Below are 20,992 nucleotides of genomic sequence, written 5' to 3' on the forward strand. Positions count from 1 at the left end.
TACTAACAGTGGTTATGTAGCTTCCTTTTTTTTTTCAAACAGATCTATTAGAAATCACATTGAGTACATTGCACAATTCGGCCTCTAGAGGTGGATTACCCGGAGGGGCGGCCAGAACTGCATGCACGACAAATCGCAACGTGCATTTAGCTAATTGCGGATTTTCACTAAATGACTTTTCTTGTTATTCACATTATGGTATACGTTGCAAGTGTGAAATTGATGTCAAGCGGTGGTGAAGTCGGGTCTGCTTAATATAGATCCTAAGACTAGCACCACGTTCGATATGTCTGTCCTCAAAATCTGCTAGATCGACCTGAACTGCTATAGAGTGACGCTTTTGGTACATTGGAAACCGGGACGGCCAATGCATATTGTGGTACATTTTAATAAATGATATCTCGATAGTGATACTAGTCTGAAAATCTTGTTAAGCAGACATGACTTGACAAAAATTTAGCAATAACACCGAGTACCCTGAAGTAACAAGTTGTCAAGAGTATTATTAGTTTTTTAGTAATCTACCCGTACATTGTGATATCTCATACAGGCGATCTGGGCCCAGGCAATCTTTAAGAAATCTGTTATAACTAGTAGTAGTAGTTGTAAACTTTATTTGTCAAACGAGCAGGCGACTTCACCTTGAAAAAAAAAATAACCACTGATGGCGAAAGTATAATAAGCACTCAGGGATCTTGCCGTGCCTTCAGTTTGACATGAGACGTAAAGCATTAGTAGATGGACTGATGCGTAGAATGACCCCGCGCGCGCGCGCGCATGGGATGTGTTCACGCGAGCACACTGGACATTAGGAACAAGGTGTTTCGGATCTTCCACAAATACCTCCACGATCCACCAGAGCTATAGTGTAGAGGTTGCGCTGTGTGGGCTGGCTTTACCTAGGCGGGCTGGGATGGCTGATACGCAGGCTAAGGTGCCCAGCTACACCCCGGCGCCGCCGTTAGCATTGAGTGTATGTGTTGGGACGAGCTTCAGACTCTACCGCACTTGATAATAGGTCCGTCTGCAAGTATCAACGCTCCTCCCTCGCCTTGTTCCTGGCACTTCGAGGAAATGAGGAAGAAACATCACGTGACTTCGCTATCATAGCAGGCCGACGAAGGATGATTTAAAAAAAAAGGAAATGCGTGTTTGTTTTTGTTGACGTTCTTTTTGTTTTTGCCGTCGTCGTCGTCGTCGTCGTCATCGTCGTCGTCGTCGTCGTCGTCGTCGTCGTCGTCGTCGTTGTTGTTGTTGTTGTTGTTGTTGTTGTTGTTGTTGTTGTTGTTGTTGTTGTTGTTGTTGTTGTGACATAAGTAATTCACTCTCAGTTGAGAACTGATCGAGTCAGCGGCGGTTCATCCTCCGTGGGAGCGTCAGCTGACGAATATCTGAAGCAGAGACCGCAGTCAGTGGTCGTACCGGGTGGCTTCTTTTTTATTGCTGTAGGTCATTTCGGGACGCCGGCTGATAAAACATCGCAAACAGTTGCTCCTTCCAGAAATTAATTACTGGATCGAAACAGCGGTCTCTGTGCAAATTTTGGACACGTACGAAGATACGGGCGCACTTGTACAGAGATACACGTTTATTATAGACTGAGAGGTTTACTCTCCCATTTGCGATCTTTTGCCAGCTACTGACCTCACAGTTCGAATATTGTGTCTGGGCTTGTGACGCTAGCTTGTTTGTTTTTTAGCGCAGTTTTCGTGTACTGACGGATTCTCTTCTCTTCTTCTCTCTTTCTTGCAGTTACACAATTTCTTCCATGACCTCCTAACCCACCTCTCCAATGTGAAGCCCTCCGTAGCAGCAGCAATATCAAACAGCCCGGCGCAGTCTCTCAGGGGTAAGCACATTCAATGCACTATAAGAAAGATAGAAAACGAGAGGAGGGGAATCCAGCTGGGAGCTAAATAGATAGTCCATTGAAAGATGACTTATTATTAAATTTATAATCGTTTTGTTAATATTTCTGCTCATTGTTCATGTACACTCGGCATTTAAGCCCTCATATTCACCAACTTTGTACTTCTGCATTCATGCTTTCGGCCTGTAGTATGCACTCAACTGTGTTAGCGATGCCGCAGTCGCTTTGGCTGCTAACTCTCAAAGCCCCCGTTCTGCCAAGTTCTTTCACACTGTAGAAGACAGTGATATTAACCATTCGCGACCGAACGCGGTTTCTATTCTAAAAATGGAAAGGTTAATGCCCATTTGTCGCATAATTACCTTTAGCTATACGTCTCGATTCGCGGGTCATACCTTGCTCATAGCAGCAGGAAAGCGAAAAGGTTGCGGGGTTCTAGCGTGTGAACTTTACTTAAGGAAGAGCAAATCTAAAATTTACATGATGCACTGCAAAATAATTTACACCCTTAAAAGTGAAACAAGTGCGTAAATCAGTTCATAACTCACGCCCTTCACCCTTTTTGGTTATAAGGGTGTAGGCTGATTTTTGCCGTTATTCACTTTTAAGAGTGCAAATCATTTTACAATGTGTGGTGGCTAGAGAAAAGGATGCACTTTTCCCTTTCTGGTCTGTATTCCGCTTTATTTTATTATACAACTTCTAATCCACGCGTCCCGGTGCAGTCTCTGACTATGGGACCCTTGTATGTATATCAATTCTTGCAACCAGTTGTTATGAACGAATAACGAACTGAAACTGAAACTGAAACTGAAACTGAAACTTAAGAGCTGATTCCGCCTTCGACGCTCGCGGTGCAACAAATCGGAGGCTGAAGAAGCGTCCCAATGTCTAAAAGCAAGTGCGGTATGACTACTGATAAATCAATAAACTCGGTAACGCTGAGAAAAGATGGTGAGAACTTTGTCCAAAGCAAAAGCCGCACTAAGTGAGCAGAAAAAAAAAAGAAAAAAGAAAGCCATGGCGGCGGATTTAGAATCCGTTCGAAGTGTGATGGGGCGAGGTTGATGGGCGACGCAGCAGCATGTGAACCGCAAGGAGAACGTGCGGGACCCGATATCGAGGACGTCATTCGCAGTTATCGTCGAACTCAGGAGGGCGTGTTCTGAAATTTGACGGAGAGGAAAGTACGCATACGCTAGCGTAGTTACAAGTCTTCCGTACGCCGCTTTAAGATTTTCTCGTTCTCGGTTTCTTTCTTTATTGCCGTTCTTATTCAATATTTATTATAATAAAGGGGAAACAAAATTTCGCCATAATTACTGTATAAGGTGACTAGCCCAGGTATTCTAAGAACTCACATACGCACGCCTACGCGAGCGCGTGAGCATGTGTGTGTGTTTGTGTGTAAAAAAATAAATAAAAAGGAAGTAGCGGAGAGTGCGTGCATCGAGGCACCCTATACAAGAAGAAAGTGCACGCAGCGCCACCCCACGAGAGAACTGACACTCCGCGGTGATTTCAGAGTGAATATGTGGTATAACTTCGAATGGAATCAGGGCGTGTTTCCGAAGCGACTCCTCGCCGTAATCATATTAGCAAGCAGGGTTATGCCGAAAAGCATTTTACTTCTTCAGTCGAAGGGCGGCACTGTGCTCCATTCGGTGAAGTTGCTTAAATGCTTCGAGTTGAGGCCTGTTTTGTAAATACGGGGTTAGTCTGTTCGTCTTGTTTCTTTTTTTTTCATCCACATAAAACAGGAAAGATTTATTTCGAAATGTGACAACGGAAAGAAAAGGGAAAGCGGAAAGGCAGGCAGGTTGACAAGAAAGGGGTCCAGTTTGCTACATTCCGCATGGCCAAGGAGGAGAAATTTTGCATAACGTGAAACGAACGGGAAGCTTTAAGCAGAGAAATGCAAATCGTGCGCGAAAATCGTAGGCGCCACGCACCATCACTGTCATAGTCTATCTCGCAGGCCTTCAGCCCACAGGCGACATACCAGCGCCGCTAGTGTAGCCTTCTCCTCTTCTGCGAACTTGAGCTTTTTCCCTTCGTGTAACCTTCTCCTTCCCTGCGAACTTGAACTTACCGGCCGTGGTTCCTCAGTGGCTATGGTGTTGGGCTGTTGAGCATGAGGTCGCGGGATCGAATCCTGGTCACGGCGGCCGCATTTAGATGGGGGCGAAATGCGAAAACACCCGTGTACTTAGATTTAGGTGCAGGTTAAAGAATCCAAGGTGGTGGAAATTTCCAGAGTCCCCCACTACAGCGTGCCTCATAATCAGGAAGTAGTTATGGCACGCAAAACCCCATATTTTTTTTAACTTGAGCGTTTTCAGTTTGTGTAGCCCTCTCGTTCTCTGCGAACTTGAACTTTTTCAGTTTGTGTAGCCTTCTCCTTCTCAGCGAACTTGAACTTTTTTTCAGTTCGTGTACGGCGTCCTTAAGCAGTCCCTGCCTTTTCCAGCACTGTATAGCTAAATGTGAAAATACTTACAATGTCATGTCACATCGGGTTTCGTTGCTTTAGCTTCTCTTGTGGTGGAACTTGGTCGTAAAACATGTCTTTCTTAATGACTCTCTGCAGTAAGAAGCACGTAAGAATGGAGGCATGAGCGACGATGTTGATTTTTAACTCGAAAAGCCGCTTTTAATATAGGTATAATAGCGGACGATAAATGTTTCACGACAATGCGTATTCCCTGCCCACTTGTTGCATAGGCGTTCTTTTCCTGTGATTGTAAAACGACTTAGCGCTGCGGATTGGCCAACCACACGAGTCTTTCCCGTGAGTTACGTTATTGTGTTATGGCCAGGTATATTTCCGCTCCAACAAAGAACGCGTATTAATGCAGCGTCATAATGCTTCTTTAATGCGTGAGACGTACAAGACGTCGTGTTCCGAAACTTGCCGAAAAAGAAAAAAACTTTTCGTATGTGAAGGACGCCGGCTCTCTTTTTCAACCTCTTTCGCCGTCATTGAAAACAGCAAAAAAGGTGTTTTCGTTCAGGTAGTATATAAGTCCAATTGGTGACCGGAAATGATGTATTCCACAACGGGCCTCTGGTTGCCTCACACTGCCGACACACATACCCGCTGATTTACACACAAAGCGACCTTAAATGAAGACCCAGGCGCGCTGTCATGCCGGATACAGCTGGTGCTCATTTCTCTGCCTTGGGCTTTCCAAGCGAAAGGCGTTTCAGCTTCGTGAGTAAGCGCTTCGCTGTTTGGCCCTCATGCGCTCTACCTTTGAGCCATCAGCCAATGACGCGCGTTTCCAATCAAATGGCAGCAGTGCATACTTTATGATGCGTTGCAACCCACCACGAGGCAGAGGTTCCTTCCTGCCGCGACATAGCGCTTGAATAGCGTTTTAGTTTTGATTCTTATTATTTAGGGTAATCACATCAATAGACACAACAAAAAAAGAAATCAAGAATTGCCAGTTGGAAAGAGCCACGGGAAACGGCCACAGCACCTGTACCACACTCTTAGGAGTCTATAGAGAATTAAGTGTGGCGCAGACGGGAGGGACGAGAGAAATGTTTCGTTCTTTGAAAATTTGCCTAGGCAAAGTACTTCTGCAATTTGCATAATGCAAGGGTCAGGTAAAAGGCCACAGATCGTGTTTCCGAGACCGAAGAGGCCCACTCTAATGTGCGTGTGTACAGTCGCAAGCACCAGGACTCTCTGTCGCCGCTTTATCCTGCCAGATAATCGCGTCAGCTCGCCGAGGGAAGAGTTCGTCAGTGTATTGTTCGTCCCGCAGTTTTCGCGTTTAAGCTCCGAACACTTTCGACAGTCGAGAAAAATTGTTCGACGGGCGCCGTGTATAGAGTGACCCGCGTGTCCGAGAAACCGCGGGTACAAAAAGAAAAAAGAAAACAAAAGTTTGAAATGTCTTGCGCGGCAAAAAAATAAAAATATGTATGTGCGTGCGTTGGCATTGTTTTGGCGATATAGACTTACGTTCTCCATCAGCTACAATCCCCCGTGTCAGCAATAGAAAAAAAAAAAGCAGCGTTGAAAGAAGCGAACAACAAAGGTTTCGCGAGTGAGTTGAGAGGAGCAAATTTATTAAACGACCACCTGGAAGCTCGCGCTTCTCCACTTCGTTGCTTTAAAAAAAAAAGAAAAAGAAAGTGGGCGCATGTGCACTTAACAAGCGGATGTTTTTGATCACTAAGTCACCCTGTTTTTCTTTTTTAACTTATTGCCCTCCGCACTCTAAGTTCCCAAAATGGTATTAACATTTCTCCGGACATTGTTCATTTCTAACATCATCCCTTTAGTTAAAAATTTACTTTTCACTTTTACCGCGTAAAATGGTACGTAAGCCCTTTTCCAGTGCTTCTCGGATCATCAAACTTCATTAAGCCAGCACAGCAAAGCTATTCATTTCACGTTGCACTGGTGTTCTAAGTTTAAGTTAATTCTGCTAAGTGCGTGACCACTTAGGCGCCGTGTGCGTCACCGCTAACACCGTAAGGAACTAGCACTTTCCTTATGGAGGTTGAATGCCGTCCACATTAACCTCACCAGTGTGTCTGTTCTAACTTGAACATCCGACGGACGTCTATGCAAAGCATGTAGATACGCGGCACAGCGACTCCTGCGGTCGTCTAATTGGTATCCGCCGCAGTGCGAGGGAGCGCTTACCATTAACAAGGAATAGCGAGGCCGTTGCTCCGTAATGAACGGAAAGTGAGAGGCCGACGCTGCAAGCGTCAATGTGGAGCCGTCCAGAACGTGCTATAAGCAGCTGGCGGTGAGTTGGCCATTGAGACTCTTCTGTCGACTAAGAACCGCTGCAGTCACCGTTGCGCGGTACATACATATAATCCGTCTCAACAATTACGGGCAGTGCAGCCAAAACTGCGGTTGGCGTCAGCCAACCAGAACGGGAAAACAAAAGAACGATCGTAAATGTCCTCAAATTATCGCCCCCCACTCTGCTCCGACTGAATGGAAGCTTCACGGAAGGATTAGTAGCGCGCAATGGTAGCTCACGCAACCGGCTCTCGTCGCGAACTGGCTGATACGTGAGTTAGACTTTGCCGCACTGCACGGAGCGTGTGAGGCGTAGCATAGGTATAGCGGATCTGCGAGCCCGATAACACATCTGCGGCCGCCGCTGTGGAAAATCACTGGCATCTACACCAAGCGAATGCAGCTTGTGGACATGCAAGATATTTCTCGTAACCGCGCACCAATGTAGCTGCTTCCGAACGACTGCGCAGACTACTCTGAACGATGTCAGACTCCGCCATTTGAGCACCTCTGATTGGCTGTTGTTGGGGTCACATCCTCCCTGATTGACTCCAAAGAATATGGCGCAATTCAACAACATCTTAAAGTTTTAGATTGTCCATAACGGCAGCGAGCGTTCAAATTTGTCTCAATTCTTTGAACTCATCGCCGTCTGCAGTTAAAAACACAGTCACGGCCGCTTCGTGCACAGAGCGTTCGTTTTCTTTGTTCATCTGTTTATTCGATAGTATACTCGTACGCTGCTTGTCTTTTTGATGAAAGCTGCAGCTCCAGGAAACACCAAGCGCTTGGCCCATCAGTCAAAGTAGTTACGGTTTCGTGTTAGCATCTGTGCAAGGCTCTGCTCTGCTACCGTCCGCATCATCCAGTGGTGATAAACAAGGGATGGCTAAACTGACGCTCGTGGCTGCTCATTTACCACTCCAGTCTCGTACATACAGCATCGGTCCAGCTTTTGTCTACCTAGAGACTATTCACAACCTTGTCTACCGGGCATTACGAATACTTTAGGGTAGACAACCGGCCTCAGTCTTGCATAACCTCACTGCCTTTCTTCTTCTCCCTCCTATCTCTCTGCCTTAAGCCAGTCTCAGGAACGGGAAGCGATAGTCTAAATATTGTGTTAAAGCTTAAATCCTCTGACAAATAAAGATAATATACTGGCATGTGCGGCACTAGACTGCTCGCTTTGACACGACTTCTCAACATAAATTTCCTTGTTCTTAGAGGCCTTTTAATACGTCACTCTGGACAGCCTTTAATGGTCCTTTAATAGGGGGAAGATGCCAAATATTTCACGTTTCTAGCAGAGACCTCATTCAGTAGATAGATAGATAGATAGATAGATAGATAGATAGATAGATAGATAGATAGATAGATAGATAGATAGATAGATAGATAGATAGATAGATAGATAGATAGATAGATAGATAGATAGATAGATAGATAGATAGATAGATAGATAGATAGATAGATAGATAGATAGATAGATAGATAGATAGATAGATAGATAGATAGATAGATAGATAGATAGATAGATAGATAGATAGATAGATAGATAGATAGATAGATAGATAGATAGATAGATAGATAGATAGATAGATAGATAGATAGATAGATAGATAGATAGATAGATAGATAGATAGATAGATAGATAGATAGATAGATAGATAGATAGATAGATAGATAGATAGATAGATAGATAGATAGATAGATAGATAGATAGATAGATAGATAGATAGATAGATAGATAGATAGATAGATAGATAGATAGATAGATAGATAGATAGATAGATAGATAGATAGATAGATAGATAGATAGATAGATAGATAGATAGATAGATAGATAGATAGATAGATAGATAGATAGATAGATAGATAGATAGATAGATAGATAGATAGATAGATAGATAGATAGATAGATAGATAGATAGATAGATAGATAGATAGATAGATAGATAGATAGATAGATAACGTTCTTCCGTCTCAGACGTTTCATGGCTGCAGCACTGGAACATTAACTTTTGCGTGTTGATTAATGATACCGCCCGGAGTAAAAGAGTGCGTAAGACAGGAGTGGACAAGTGTTCTGTCATTTCTTGTCATCGTATGCCGCGTCTCTCAAGCTGATTCGATCGCCAAAGTATAGCGACTAAATGGAATCGTCGGTAGGGCCGGTCCTTACCCTTTCAAGCAGGAGTGATTTGTCTTTTGTTGTCTCTCGTTGTTTTTTGTTTTTTTCTGAAAGCAGTCAACGCGGCCTATTGTTGACATTTACAGAGATTAATGGTGGTAGCGATGGCAAACGAATCCGTCATTAAAGCACGGCGCTGCCCCTTACGAGAAGGGGCGCCGTGGAAAAAAGGGCACGCTGCTTGCTGCCCGTCTGCACGTGGTTCGGAGGTGCGTGCAAGCTAAACACGATCGGCGCGCGCACGCGCGCGACTGGCGTTGAGCAGGTCGGCCGAAAGAACTGGAGAAGAGCGAGCTGGCGGAGCAGGAGTTGTGGCGCAACACGAACCCCGACGAAGTGGTCATCGAGGAGGCGTACAGGGGTCCACACCTGCGGCTCCCGCTCACGACGAACCAGGTGGACGCGCTCATACAGGGCTTCAAGGACCGCAGGGTGAGCACCGCGTGCGTAACCTCTTACTCAAACGAGCACCCGCTAAATTCCTTCCAACGTGGAAGTCGATTCACGAAAGACGATGTTGCCATAAGCCTGAAACAACTCTGAAACTGCAAAAGTGACATCAAATTACTATTTATTTGTAGCCTCGCGCAACTTTAGGGGTGTTCGTAATACCTTAAGATAAGCAGGTATCGCTTACCTGTTCGTCACCTGTTGATTTGTTGCCATGTCTGTTGCGAGTAATTCGTGTTTATATTTGTTATCTATGTTCGCTATATTTTTTGTTGTAATTGAATAATTGATTAATATTTATTGCGTTCGTATCACTTGAATAAGGAGTCATTTTTTCTCTGTTTATTACTTTTTTATTTGTTGCCATGTCAATTGAAAGTCAATTACTGTTTTGTATGAATCCTACCATTCCTGTCTCGGTCCTGAGTTCGACCGATATTAGACATAAATAATATATACAATACGAGTGGAAACTTGCACTATTTCGCGTTGGTATCGCTGAAGCTAACAGGTAAATCAGTGCGTGATACCAACGAGGAACATTGCTCTTTAAATCGAATTGAGTGAAATGAAATGCGTGCCAACGGACATTTTGTTTCTGTGCTATATCGCCACAGGCTTGTGGAAAGCGTGCCTCCAATTTCGAGCCCTGGCACTTTCAATGCCGAAAGTATTCCACTATGTTCCTATAGCCACACATACGAGGCGGTCGTGTGCACTTTGCAGTAAAAGTTAATCAGAACAGTCTGGAACAGCGCAGTCATCTGGGGTCTTCGGTGAACAGCAGCACTTCTTGTAACTCTGTCTGTGCCGCAACATTGCTTACATGGAGTAGATACATGCCTCACTGTTGATACTCAGTGGGCTATCGGCGCAAAACAATAGCGTTCCCTGGTACGGCATCCCGAGGGCCTCGTGTGCTCTTCGTAACCGGTTGCGAGGAGATAAGGGACGTGGGTCTCTGCGAAATGAAACGTAGTTTAAGTTGGAACGTGACGCTATAGCCTAGAGTGCAGTAAACCCTCGGCTCATTTAACATGAAGCCGAGAGGAATAGCCCACCGCTGCCGTTTGCTGCTCTTCGGACTGTACCACTCAAAGGGAGAAAAAAAGGAGCTACATTACATTTGAGTTCCAAGGTTTCGTAAAATGGAGACAGAAACTTAAGGCTTGCTTTTTTTCGGTAAAAACGAAACTGGAGGAGCCCATTCAGCGACGTCTGCTTTTTGACAATTACCGCGGTTGCTGCGCTTGGCAATCTTCCCGTTTGACTCGGCTGGCCTCTGCCTCTCTGTCCTCAGGCAATTTATTTTTCAACCGTTCGAAAAAGTTATATAGTGCTATGCACGGCAGGCGTCTTCGGAGAAACGATTTGAGCGTACTTTTTTATATTTATTTACAGAAAGCTCAACCAGAAATATACGCGTTTCTTCATGCTTGTGAATTTGAACACCTTTAATACCAGGTTCACGGGTCGCACTTATTTTAGGGAAAACTCACTCACAACGACTTGAATTTTCGTCGACACAAAGAACGCGTTGTGTTGACTCTTTTATATAATACTGCGTATACCTTCACACGTATGACCTCATCAAAAGGCGCACACGTGGCTTACGTACCAAGTGTGTGAGCTATAGACGACGCCGTGCTTGCGAGTTGGTGAACTGCACAGCAAATATGGGAAATGGATGGCTAGGGAAAGCTAGACAAACCTCAGTCCGATGCCATCAATTGAGCTAGTAGGCTTTCTCGCCTTTGAGCATGTCTTTTTATTCATGCAGCCTAAGGGCGCGAGGGCATTACATTGGGCGGGGAAGGGTAGGGAGGAAAGAAGGGTACTTTACATAAATGAAATCAATACATAAAGCAAAGTATACACAAAGAAAAAACTTTAGCATGAACATATATAAACTATTACAAAAGAATAAATGCTCAAGTAAAAGAAAAAAAAACACTGAATCTGCAGCTAGCTAGGCTGAACATTCATGTCAATAACACAATACATAGTGAAAAGTATAAGCAATACAAGCAATATGTAGAATATCACATCGTTGAACCATCACTTGGACCACTTGTCGACACATTCGAATTGAATTCAACTCTTGCTTTTCCTTGTTCTGCCATACTTACTGCACGTGTGCCCACCGGCCATGTCACTCTGAATATTTGTACGTTAATTCTCGTGATATCACCGAAGCTGAGCATCTCTGGGCTCACCCAATCCTTGAGATGGAGACCACTTCCGAACATCAGCCGCTACATACATCTAAGCATTAACATATCAGACCATACACCTTAGCATTGCCGTTTTTAATGCGATTAGCATTATTAACCTACTTCGCCCACTTTGGCGTGCTGCTTCTGTCTGCTATCTAGCTCCTGAAATGCCGTTCTCGCTCACAAAATAAAGAAAGGAAATTACATGTCCGACTGATAAAAGTGAGAGAGAGCGCTCTTCAAGCTTACAATAAAATTCTTGCGCCTGAACATTGCGCCTATGCAATGCCGTCGCAGTTCATTTGAAGTCAGACATGTTGAACCACAATTCTACGGTGTCAGTGGGACAAAACTGGCTGCGGTTGCAAGGCAGCGCTTAGCGAAGCTTTCTTTGTGGCGTCCGAAGATTTGTACACGTGGTGATCTGTGGTGGCACTGTGGCGCGGGGGTGTATTAATACGAATAGCATTCTTAGCGTATAGTTCCCCCCACTACAGATTGTATGTAAAGGTGTCTTCAGCAGTACGGTGTGCCACTGCATTGCTTGAATGCTAATAGCAAGAACGTCTACAGTCATCGCTAGATGGGTTCACCCGACGTTTTCGCATGCTGCTCCTCAATCCTTCCCCTTGTTTTTCTTTTATTCGGATAGCTATTATATGGACACTCCAGGCGCATTTTTGTCGTCGCCACGCGCCGTACGCTGTATATCGAGTGCAAGCACGCGAGGGGAGCCGACGATCGCGGCTCAATCTGGCGCGCGCGAGGGAGGAAAGGGGAGAGCAAATGCGCCGTCTTCCGTCGCATAAAATGCCGTGGGGGGATGGGAGGGAGGTGGGGGGGGGGGGGGCGTTGGGCTTTAGCACCAACTGCGTATATCGCGACCGGGCGCAAGGCGAACTGACGATCTAGGCTCAATCTCGCGCACGAAACGGTGGAAAGTGGGGAGGCAGCGCTGGAGAGATGGCTCCTACTCCGTCAGCAGCTGTATACTTTAAGCGGCGGTGCGCGGTCGCGCGCACCGTATCTTGAAAGCCATATGCAGATGGCTCATATCTCCGTGCGTGCTGTTTTCTCACCGCTGAACTGGCTAACCTCCTTGCCTGTCCGTCCATTTCTCCTCTTCCTCGTTTCTCGTTGCTGTTTGCGTTGAAGCGATAGACAGCACGAAGGTCACTTCGCTCGCTGCTGCTGCCGCGCTTGCTCACGCCAGCGTTTAGATAGCGAACGTGCGCGGTCATCAAGTGTGACGTGTTCATGTCTGCCTCTGCGCGCTGACACAATGCTTCTTAATTCAGTTAGTAAACGAATGTTTCCATGTTTCTATGGCCGATAAGATTACTATCCTTACTTCGTGTAACTATCTACTAATTTGCTATTGCAATTGATGCTTTTCCTTTCGGGTGAAACTGCTACTTCTTTAAGAACAACATACCGCTGGACTCATCGGTGCATGTTAATAAACCACGGAACTTCAGCGTGAATTCAACATGTACAAAGGAAAAGGAATACACACCTATAAGCGGGACGCGTAAACTGTCCCGTATAAGTTCTCGTGTGGCGGTGAAGGCCGGCGTGTGGCGGCATGCTCGGTACAAAATGTCAATAAAAAAAGCCAACAACGCAACCTGCGTGCAAGTCCCGACTTTTTGCTTTGAAACGTAATTCACCAGGATTATAATATAAGAAGTTACCTTGAGTTACCTCACTCGAATAGGCAACAACTTCATTCGGTGGTTTTTCTTTTTAGCCAGTAATCTGTAATTGTGTCTCGCGTCGCCTTTTAATATACACCCCCCCCAATTGGAGGTCAGCTAGCAGTTTATACGGCCGCGTCAATGAAAGTTGACCATTTGGTTATTATCAAGTGTCAATCGAACAGCAACACAGCCTCTGCGTGGGAGCCCCGAAACGACTGTATGCGACCAGAACGTCGGGGATGAATCAGCACAAAAAACAGCCATCATGAAAACCCTTATAATATTTATAATACCAGTCAAGTGTGTGAAAATTCGCTTAGACAGCTACGCTGTCTTTGGTGTATCAGTAAATAAGATTGTGCTACCTCTTCAAAGTATTGTTTTTTAGAGCGCAGCTCTTTGGCGCCCGTTCCTGCGGCGAGCGTCGGCGTCGGCGTAACCGAGCGAACGAGCATAGCAAAAGATGGAAGCGAACGCGCAGCGAAGCGGGGGGATGAAAGACGCGAGGAGGAAAGCGGAGAGGATGGTGCAGCGCAACCAGGAGGCGGAAAGCGGAAGAAGGTATGGCGAAAAGGGTGAGGAGGAAAGCGGAGGGCCGGCACGAAAAGGCATGCGGTCAGGGCGGAAACAAGGCACGGGCGTGCGCGTCCGATCCACTGCTCGTGTGCTACTTTCCCTGTGGCGCCGCCGCCGCTAGAGAATGGGCTCTGCGCGAGCAACGCGTTCCCGTGTTCACGCTTTCTTTCTCAACAATGAGCGACGCAACTGGTGGAAATGCTTCGTCTGCCGCTGCTGCTAAACGAGCTGCCCGTGCACAAGCTGAGCGCCGCCGCCGAAGGCGCCTTGTCCTTCAGACTCAAATTTTTTTGCCATAACACACCGTGAATTCAAAACACCTAAACAGCGGCATTCGAAATTCGCATTAGGAAGCATCGTAATCGCCGGTGATTTTTTTTTTCTTTTTACTTAAGAGGTTAATGCTTCTAATGAGCACCATCATCTGGTTCCTTCTTTCACGATTGATTGATTGATTGATTGATTGATTGATTGATTGATTGATTGATTGATTGATTGATTGATTGATTGATTGATTGATTGATTGATTGATTGATTGATTGATTGATTGATTGATTGATCGATCGATCTTTGTTTAACTTGTAACACAAAGTTCGCACGCACTGAGCGGCCTCGGTTCTCCTCACTCGATGCCGCCGCGCGCAGACGCTGCACGCCCGGTACGTGCTGCTGGTGCTGCACGAGGCGCGACGCTACCTGCAGACCAAGCCGAACGTGAGCGCCGCCTCGACAGCCTTCGCCAAGCAGATCACCGTGGTGGGCGACCTGCACGGAAAGCTCGACGACCTGCTCACCGTCTTCTACAAGGTGGGTGTGTGCGCGAGCGCAACAGCCAACGCCCGCAGACAATCGCTCTTATTTATTTATCTTAATTATCGTGGAGATTCCCAGGGACGGTTTATCACTTGGTTATTAATACGACGTAAAATAATAAAGAAAAATACAAGAAACAAAAAGTAACACTTATATGAAACAAGAAAATGTATTCAAGGTGGAAGTCTCTTTCGAAGAATTTCAATTGAAACAAAGTCCTCGGATATCTGAGTTACACACGTGAGCTGCACGCCAGAATGAGACGAAACTGAGGCAAAAATTGAGAAAATTGCACAAAGTGCACCGCAGTCAGTAATAATAACGTATGTCAGTGTCTTCCAGTACGCGTTCAAGTGCTTTCATAGCTTTGCGGTACACGTCTTCTGAAGGCCATGTCTTTTGAAATCCAGCAAACGGTGTTCTTGTTCGAGGGGGTCTGGGGGGCTGTCTATGTGTAATGATGCGCTTGGGATAGTCGAAGAAAAGGTAGTACACACGGCCTTCGTTCGATGTATTCAGTACTTAGGTGTAGCCACTGCCCGCGTGTACAACGAAATCAGGGAATTGTTCCCCGCGCCATATTGGATTGGATTGGAGAAACTTTATTTATGCCTCCGTCATCCTCGAAGTTGCCGTTACTCGGCGCGGGTCTCCGCTCGCCGTTGCCGGCTAGAACTTGGCGTACTAAATCAAAAGCCGAAAGTAAAGCAGCCCACGAAATTACTCTTAAAAACGTGGATTTCAGTTCCAACTACTCACTAAGCGAGTACACTCTCCAAACTTTTCGAGCACGTCTCATCGTTGAACTTAATAGATCATTTTCAAACTAAATATTTCTTCCCCTAGTACGAATTTCGACACCTATCACTGCGTGAGAGACAAATCCCTGAGTTCATTCACGACATCCTATAATCCAACTTGATGATCAAATACAAATATACGTGGATTTCTTAAACCTATCAAATTCATTTGACTGTATACCACACACTTATGTAATTGCGAGAATCTGGGATCGTCTTGGCTTACCGATGCTTTATTGGCTTACCTGATCCTCTAGGTTTTTACCTCAACTGCCGTGTTCAGTTTACATTTGGCAAACGCCAAGATCCTCCTTTGAGTGATATGTATACGCAGGGCGCTTCCCAAAGCGCAGTATTATCACTGCGATTATTCCATTATCGACAAAACACTGAGGGATACCAAGACAAAATTAGCATTGTTTCCTCACGGCTGAGTTGTGTACTGTGCTCTCCGCGGAGCTGATAACGTCGTAACCTTACATAATGACGCCAAAAATTTTGCTACGCGGTGTGAAAAATGGCATCTGAAGCTTCCAAATTTTCACTCCATTACACTTGCACGCAAGCGTACGACTCTCTATATACCACATACCGTTTCAGTTCCCGTCACCAAAACCTCGCTGCATACGAATGTTAGCGGGTTTTAATTTTACACTCCTAGCCATATTGAAATGATATTTAAAACTATTTGCTTGGAGGCCTCAAGCACGCTCGGTTATCTGTCACGAAGCATGTCGTATTTTGTACGATAAATTAGAATGTTTGCGTGTAAAACACACGCACTAAACTTTAATATGCTTCTGGCGTTTTGCACACCTCTCAAGCTTCGGTTACTAACGAATTAAACAATGCGTAATCATACCGTCTGATTTATCACTTCTGAATGTGATCCGATATCTAAGTAACTGCAGTGAAAGGCAACCACAACCTTCCATCGCTTCAATTCCACAGCAGCATCTCCTACCCTCTACCTCTTAAATACACTTTCCTTATATATATATATATATATATATATATATATATATATATATATATATATATATATGTGTGTGTGTGTGTGTGTGTGTGTGTGTGTGTGTGTGTGTGTGTGTGTGTGTGTGTGTGTGTGCCTTTGAGTGCAGCTTCGTGTACAGACCATGCATCTTTTCCGGTAACTGTCCAGCGTCATCACTTATAAAACACCCTTGTTTTGTTACGACAGCGTCTACATCCCTTCGCCGTTAACACAACTCGTTAAGTGTTCATACCCTCCTTCTTTATTTACCGCTCCTTCTTTTTACATTTTATTTAATGTTGTTATTGCCTTACAGACTTACAATGCTTCGGTATATCATACACAAGGTCATTCTTCTGCTTCTTGTTTACTCGGTTGATTAACCGCTAAGTACCACGTGTATTTCCTTATTACATCTTTATTGTTTCATTTACATCTGCTATATATATATATATATATATATATATATATATATATATATATATATATATATATATATATATATATATATATATATATATATATATATATACACACACACTACTTTGCTGCTCGTCAGCGCGTCTTACATTCGTCGGCGGCCTTCGGGCCTTAGAAGCTACAGTGAATGGAAGGAAATGAAACAGGGCCTGCTTTCACAAAAATGCTCTTGCGATAAAGCTCTTCGTTAGAGCAGGCGCCCACCATTCGCAACGCAATTCTTCGTGGGCTAGGCCCCATATAGCCTAGAACTCTCCTTTCATATCGCGGACGGTTGTCAAGCTTGTTGAGGGTGATGGAGAGTGCCCGCGTGTGTTCCCGAAACTGATAGCAGTGAAAGACGAGGTGCACAGGTACCTTATCACAGACATATGTTTCGAAAGCACTTAGAACTGTCTTTTATGTCAATGCGAAAAGCATTGACATATGAGCCAGGGGAGGGGAGGGAACCTCGGGCATGTGCACCCCCCCCCCCCCAATTTCCCCATTTCTGTGTTAGTATGTGGCCTGGTTAACAAAGAAGTTTGACAAGTTAAGGACAGCGTAAAGCTATGGAACGAAACATGATAGGCGAAACGTTGAGAGACAGGAAGAGAGTGGTGAGAGTCGGAGAGCAAACGGGGGGTAGCCGATATTCTAGTTGATATTGAGAGGAAAAACTGGCTTGGGCAGGCCATGCAAGGCGTAAGGCAGATAACCGGTTGTTTCTTATAGTTGCATAATGGTTTCCAAGATAAGGGAAGCGCAGGCGAGGACGGCAGAAAATTGGGTGGGGCGATGAAATTAGGAAATTTGCACGCATAAATTGGAATCAGCTGGCGCAAGACAGGGTAATTGGAGATCGCTGGGGGAGGCACTCGTCCTGCACGCGACATCAAAATAGGCTAGTGATGATGTGGCCTGCCCAGCCCCCCTCACCTTTCCCGTTGTCAAGTGCGGGCTCAACACGTCCCCCCTACGCCCCTCAGAAATAAATTTCAGGCTACGGCAATGGTAGCCAGTACATGTATGGCAGCCAGCCGGTGACTATCTGTAGTTAACACTCTTGTCTCCCTTTCCTTCTCTGTCTCTCTCTTGGTAGAGCACATGTACTCGTCACGACAAAGGTATATTTAATAGGAAGCTTTACCTCGGGGGCTCCTGTCTAAATACATGGCAAAGGAGAAATCGGTTTCCTCGCAACCACTACTCCAAATTTGATTAGGCTTCTTGCACTGAAAAGAAAAGAGTTAAAATCTAGTGACTGTTGGAAGCGTACTTTTGATTTAGACTGTCATCATTTTATAAAATATGTGAGAGCCGCAAATTTACAGGAAACGAAACTGTCATGTATCTAACTCTGTATCCCAGTAATGCAAGATGATATCACAATTATGTAAATTGCATCTAATAGTAAATCTAAAGAGGACAAAACTGATGTATTATACATAACTCTGAAATACACTACTGATGTCTGAGTAGAACTTTTGGAGAACCGTTGTAAACATTGTAACAAATTCAAGTAAAATATAAATTGATATATCGAATTTGTCCGCTTTGGATGTTCTAATGGGCGTAGTTTACAGAACTGCGATAACTGTTCTTAGCGCAGAGTTATGGATTTGTAAAGCGTGTGCTTCTATGTTTCCTACTTACCAATTTTATGCAATTCTTATTTAAAAGTTCAGTCGTCACTAGCTGGAATTTACCTGTATCTTTCAAGTGCAACAAACTCTATTAAAATCGGTCCAGGGGTTACCTCAGCAAAGCATTTACGCGTTTGGCATCGGAGCTAGCCCGAGCAACAGCTTTCTCTTAACTGCCAGCGCATTCACGCCCCTTCTGAGCTCTCATCCGTCAGTTTCCCAAGAAACCGAGTAAATGGCAGGCAAATAGTCTGGAAGTGAGAGCAGACAGAATAATTTATGCACGCAGTGTCCTCCGGCTCGACTGTACTGGCTGCCCCGAGGCGGTGGCCGCGGTGACAAACTGCGCATCAAGCCACAGCAACTAAAGGCGGTGCCACAAGGCGCCTGGTCCCGCGCGACCAATCAATTTTTCATACTTGCCTTTGACGACAAGCGACGAAGAAAATGTTTCCTTCCCCGCCGGTTGAGCCTTCTCTGCCCTGCCATATGCGCTGCACGTGCGGCGGCAACAGCGTGTAGCCGACAGCGCTAGCCGACAAGCGCAGGGCATACTGATAAGGGGAAGTTCAGGGTGTTTTCAAACAATATCGCCAACAAAATGGCTGGTACAGACCTAGTGTCCACGTGTCTTACAGAAAAGCTCGCAGCATGGAGGAGAGAGCTCACGTGGGGTGGGGAGGGTAGCCAAGGCGAGAGGGAAACCGCTCGCTCGCCTTCGACGTCAAAGTGGTTTCACTATGTATGGACCCTTTAACGCGTCATTTAGTTTGAATCAGAGTCTGTTCCTCGTGGTTCCGTCAATTTAGCGCTGCCTGTAACCATAGGTCAAAAAATAGATTATTAAATGAAGGTTATTACAGGGCGGCAAGACCGCTGCTCAGCGAAACGCTTCTTTTCTTTTCTCTCTACCTCTATTTTTACTGCGATAGCAATTATATGGACACTCCAGCCGCATTTTTGCCGTCGCCGTCGCAGTGATCTTCCGTATAAACTACAGGGGCGATAACACTGTAGCCGCGCGTTGTGTGCTGTATGTGCGAGGGAAAGCACGCGACGGAAGCCGACTATCGCGGCTCAATCTGGCGAGCGCGAGGAGACAAAGGGGAGAGCAAACACACTGCCTCCTGTCGCGCGAAAGGTCGTGGGGGGATGGGGGGGGCGGCTCCAGCAGCAACTGTGCATTTCGCGATCGGGAGCAAGGGGAACTGACGATCGCGGCTCAATCTCGCCCGCCTTATATGGAGGAAAGCGGGGAGGCAACGCGAGAGGGAGGGGGGGGGGGGCTTAGACTCCGCCAACAAATGCGTACTTTGCACGGCCGCGCGCGGTCGTGCGCGCCGTATCTTGAAAGAGATCTGCATACGGCTCATACCTTTGTGCGCGCTGTGTTCTCGCCGCTCTTGCGTTGAAGCGATAGACCGCACGAAGGTCACTCCGCTCGCTGCGGCTGCCGCGCTTTCTCGAACCAGCGTTTTGACAGCGAGGGTCCGCGCTCATCGAGTGCGATGGGTTCATGTTTGCCTGGGCGCGCTGACACCATGCTTTTTAATACAGTTAGTAAGCGAATCTTTCCACGTTTATACGGCCGATGAAAGTACTTTCATTGCTTCGTATAGCTGTCTGCTAATTTGCTATCGCAATCGATGCTTCGCCTCTCGGGCGAAACTGCGACTTTCTTCAAATGAAAATGAATTGAAGAGATTTCATCGCCTTATCATGGTGACGGCTATATATTGTAAAATAAGAAGGAACGTGACAGGTTCGAAAGTTAGCCAAAGAGAATAAAATGTGGGCGATAAATTGGATTCATGCGACAGTAAAGCGTAAGCATTAGCTTTCCTCGTAGAAGGCGCGGCCTCCATCGTTACCTTTAACTATTCAACACAGAGAACACAAACGCAGCCACTAATGCAACTGACGGAACGGGCGACACGCGTCCGGGCTTGACCGGGAGCGAAGGTAGCCACCACAGCGAAGGGCTGACGGCTGAGCGCCAACTGGGGTCCGCATTCCAACGCGCTGCGCACGCCGCCACCGTCAGGTGCCTCGTGTCCTTCCACCTGCGTCAGCCTCCTCTACACTCCTCACCCTTCTTTTGCAGTACAAAAGCCGATAGACAGGTTAACGTTCGCGTGACCGTTCTATGCAGACGCATTAAAATAAAGTCCGTATGTAGTCCCGTAGACACACTTGAACATAAAGACAAAAGGTAGCGACAGGTTGCACCACGCAATAAATTGGCATGTAACATATACGCGTATATTGAGTTCCGAATACGTACACTAGACCACGATGCGGGCCGATACGAACAGGCGCACGCAAGAGAAAAATACGCAGCTGACGTGATACACGCACAGAGAAACGGCAATAAAAACAGGCTTCATCACACGAGACGCACAAAAATTAGCATGGAACGCATGTTATACGAGCGCACATAAATACAAATGATAAAAGAGGGTTGCGACTGCATAACTGTACCTTGTGCTTCATCTAG

General features: G+C 45.7%; 1 protein-coding gene across 1 annotated transcript in view; it reads left to right on the forward strand.

Annotated features, from left to right (window-relative positions):
- Positions 1–20,992, forward strand: part of rdgC (retinal degeneration C) — a 237,668-nt gene that overhangs the window by 167,355 nt on the left and 49,321 nt on the right. The window contains exons 3-5 of the mRNA XM_050182970.3: positions 1,753–1,849; positions 9,107–9,273; positions 14,429–14,590. Coding sequence (XP_050038927.1) covers positions 1,753–1,849; positions 9,107–9,273; positions 14,429–14,590 — 426 coding nt within the window. The remainder of the gene's footprint in view (positions 1–1,752; positions 1,850–9,106; positions 9,274–14,428; positions 14,591–20,992) is intronic.

The sequence above is a fragment of the Dermacentor andersoni genome, chromosome 4 (assembly GCF_023375885.2).
Source record: "Dermacentor andersoni chromosome 4, qqDerAnde1_hic_scaffold, whole genome shotgun sequence".
In the NCBI taxonomy this organism is placed as follows: Eukaryota; Metazoa; Arthropoda; class Arachnida; order Ixodida; family Ixodidae; genus Dermacentor; species Dermacentor andersoni.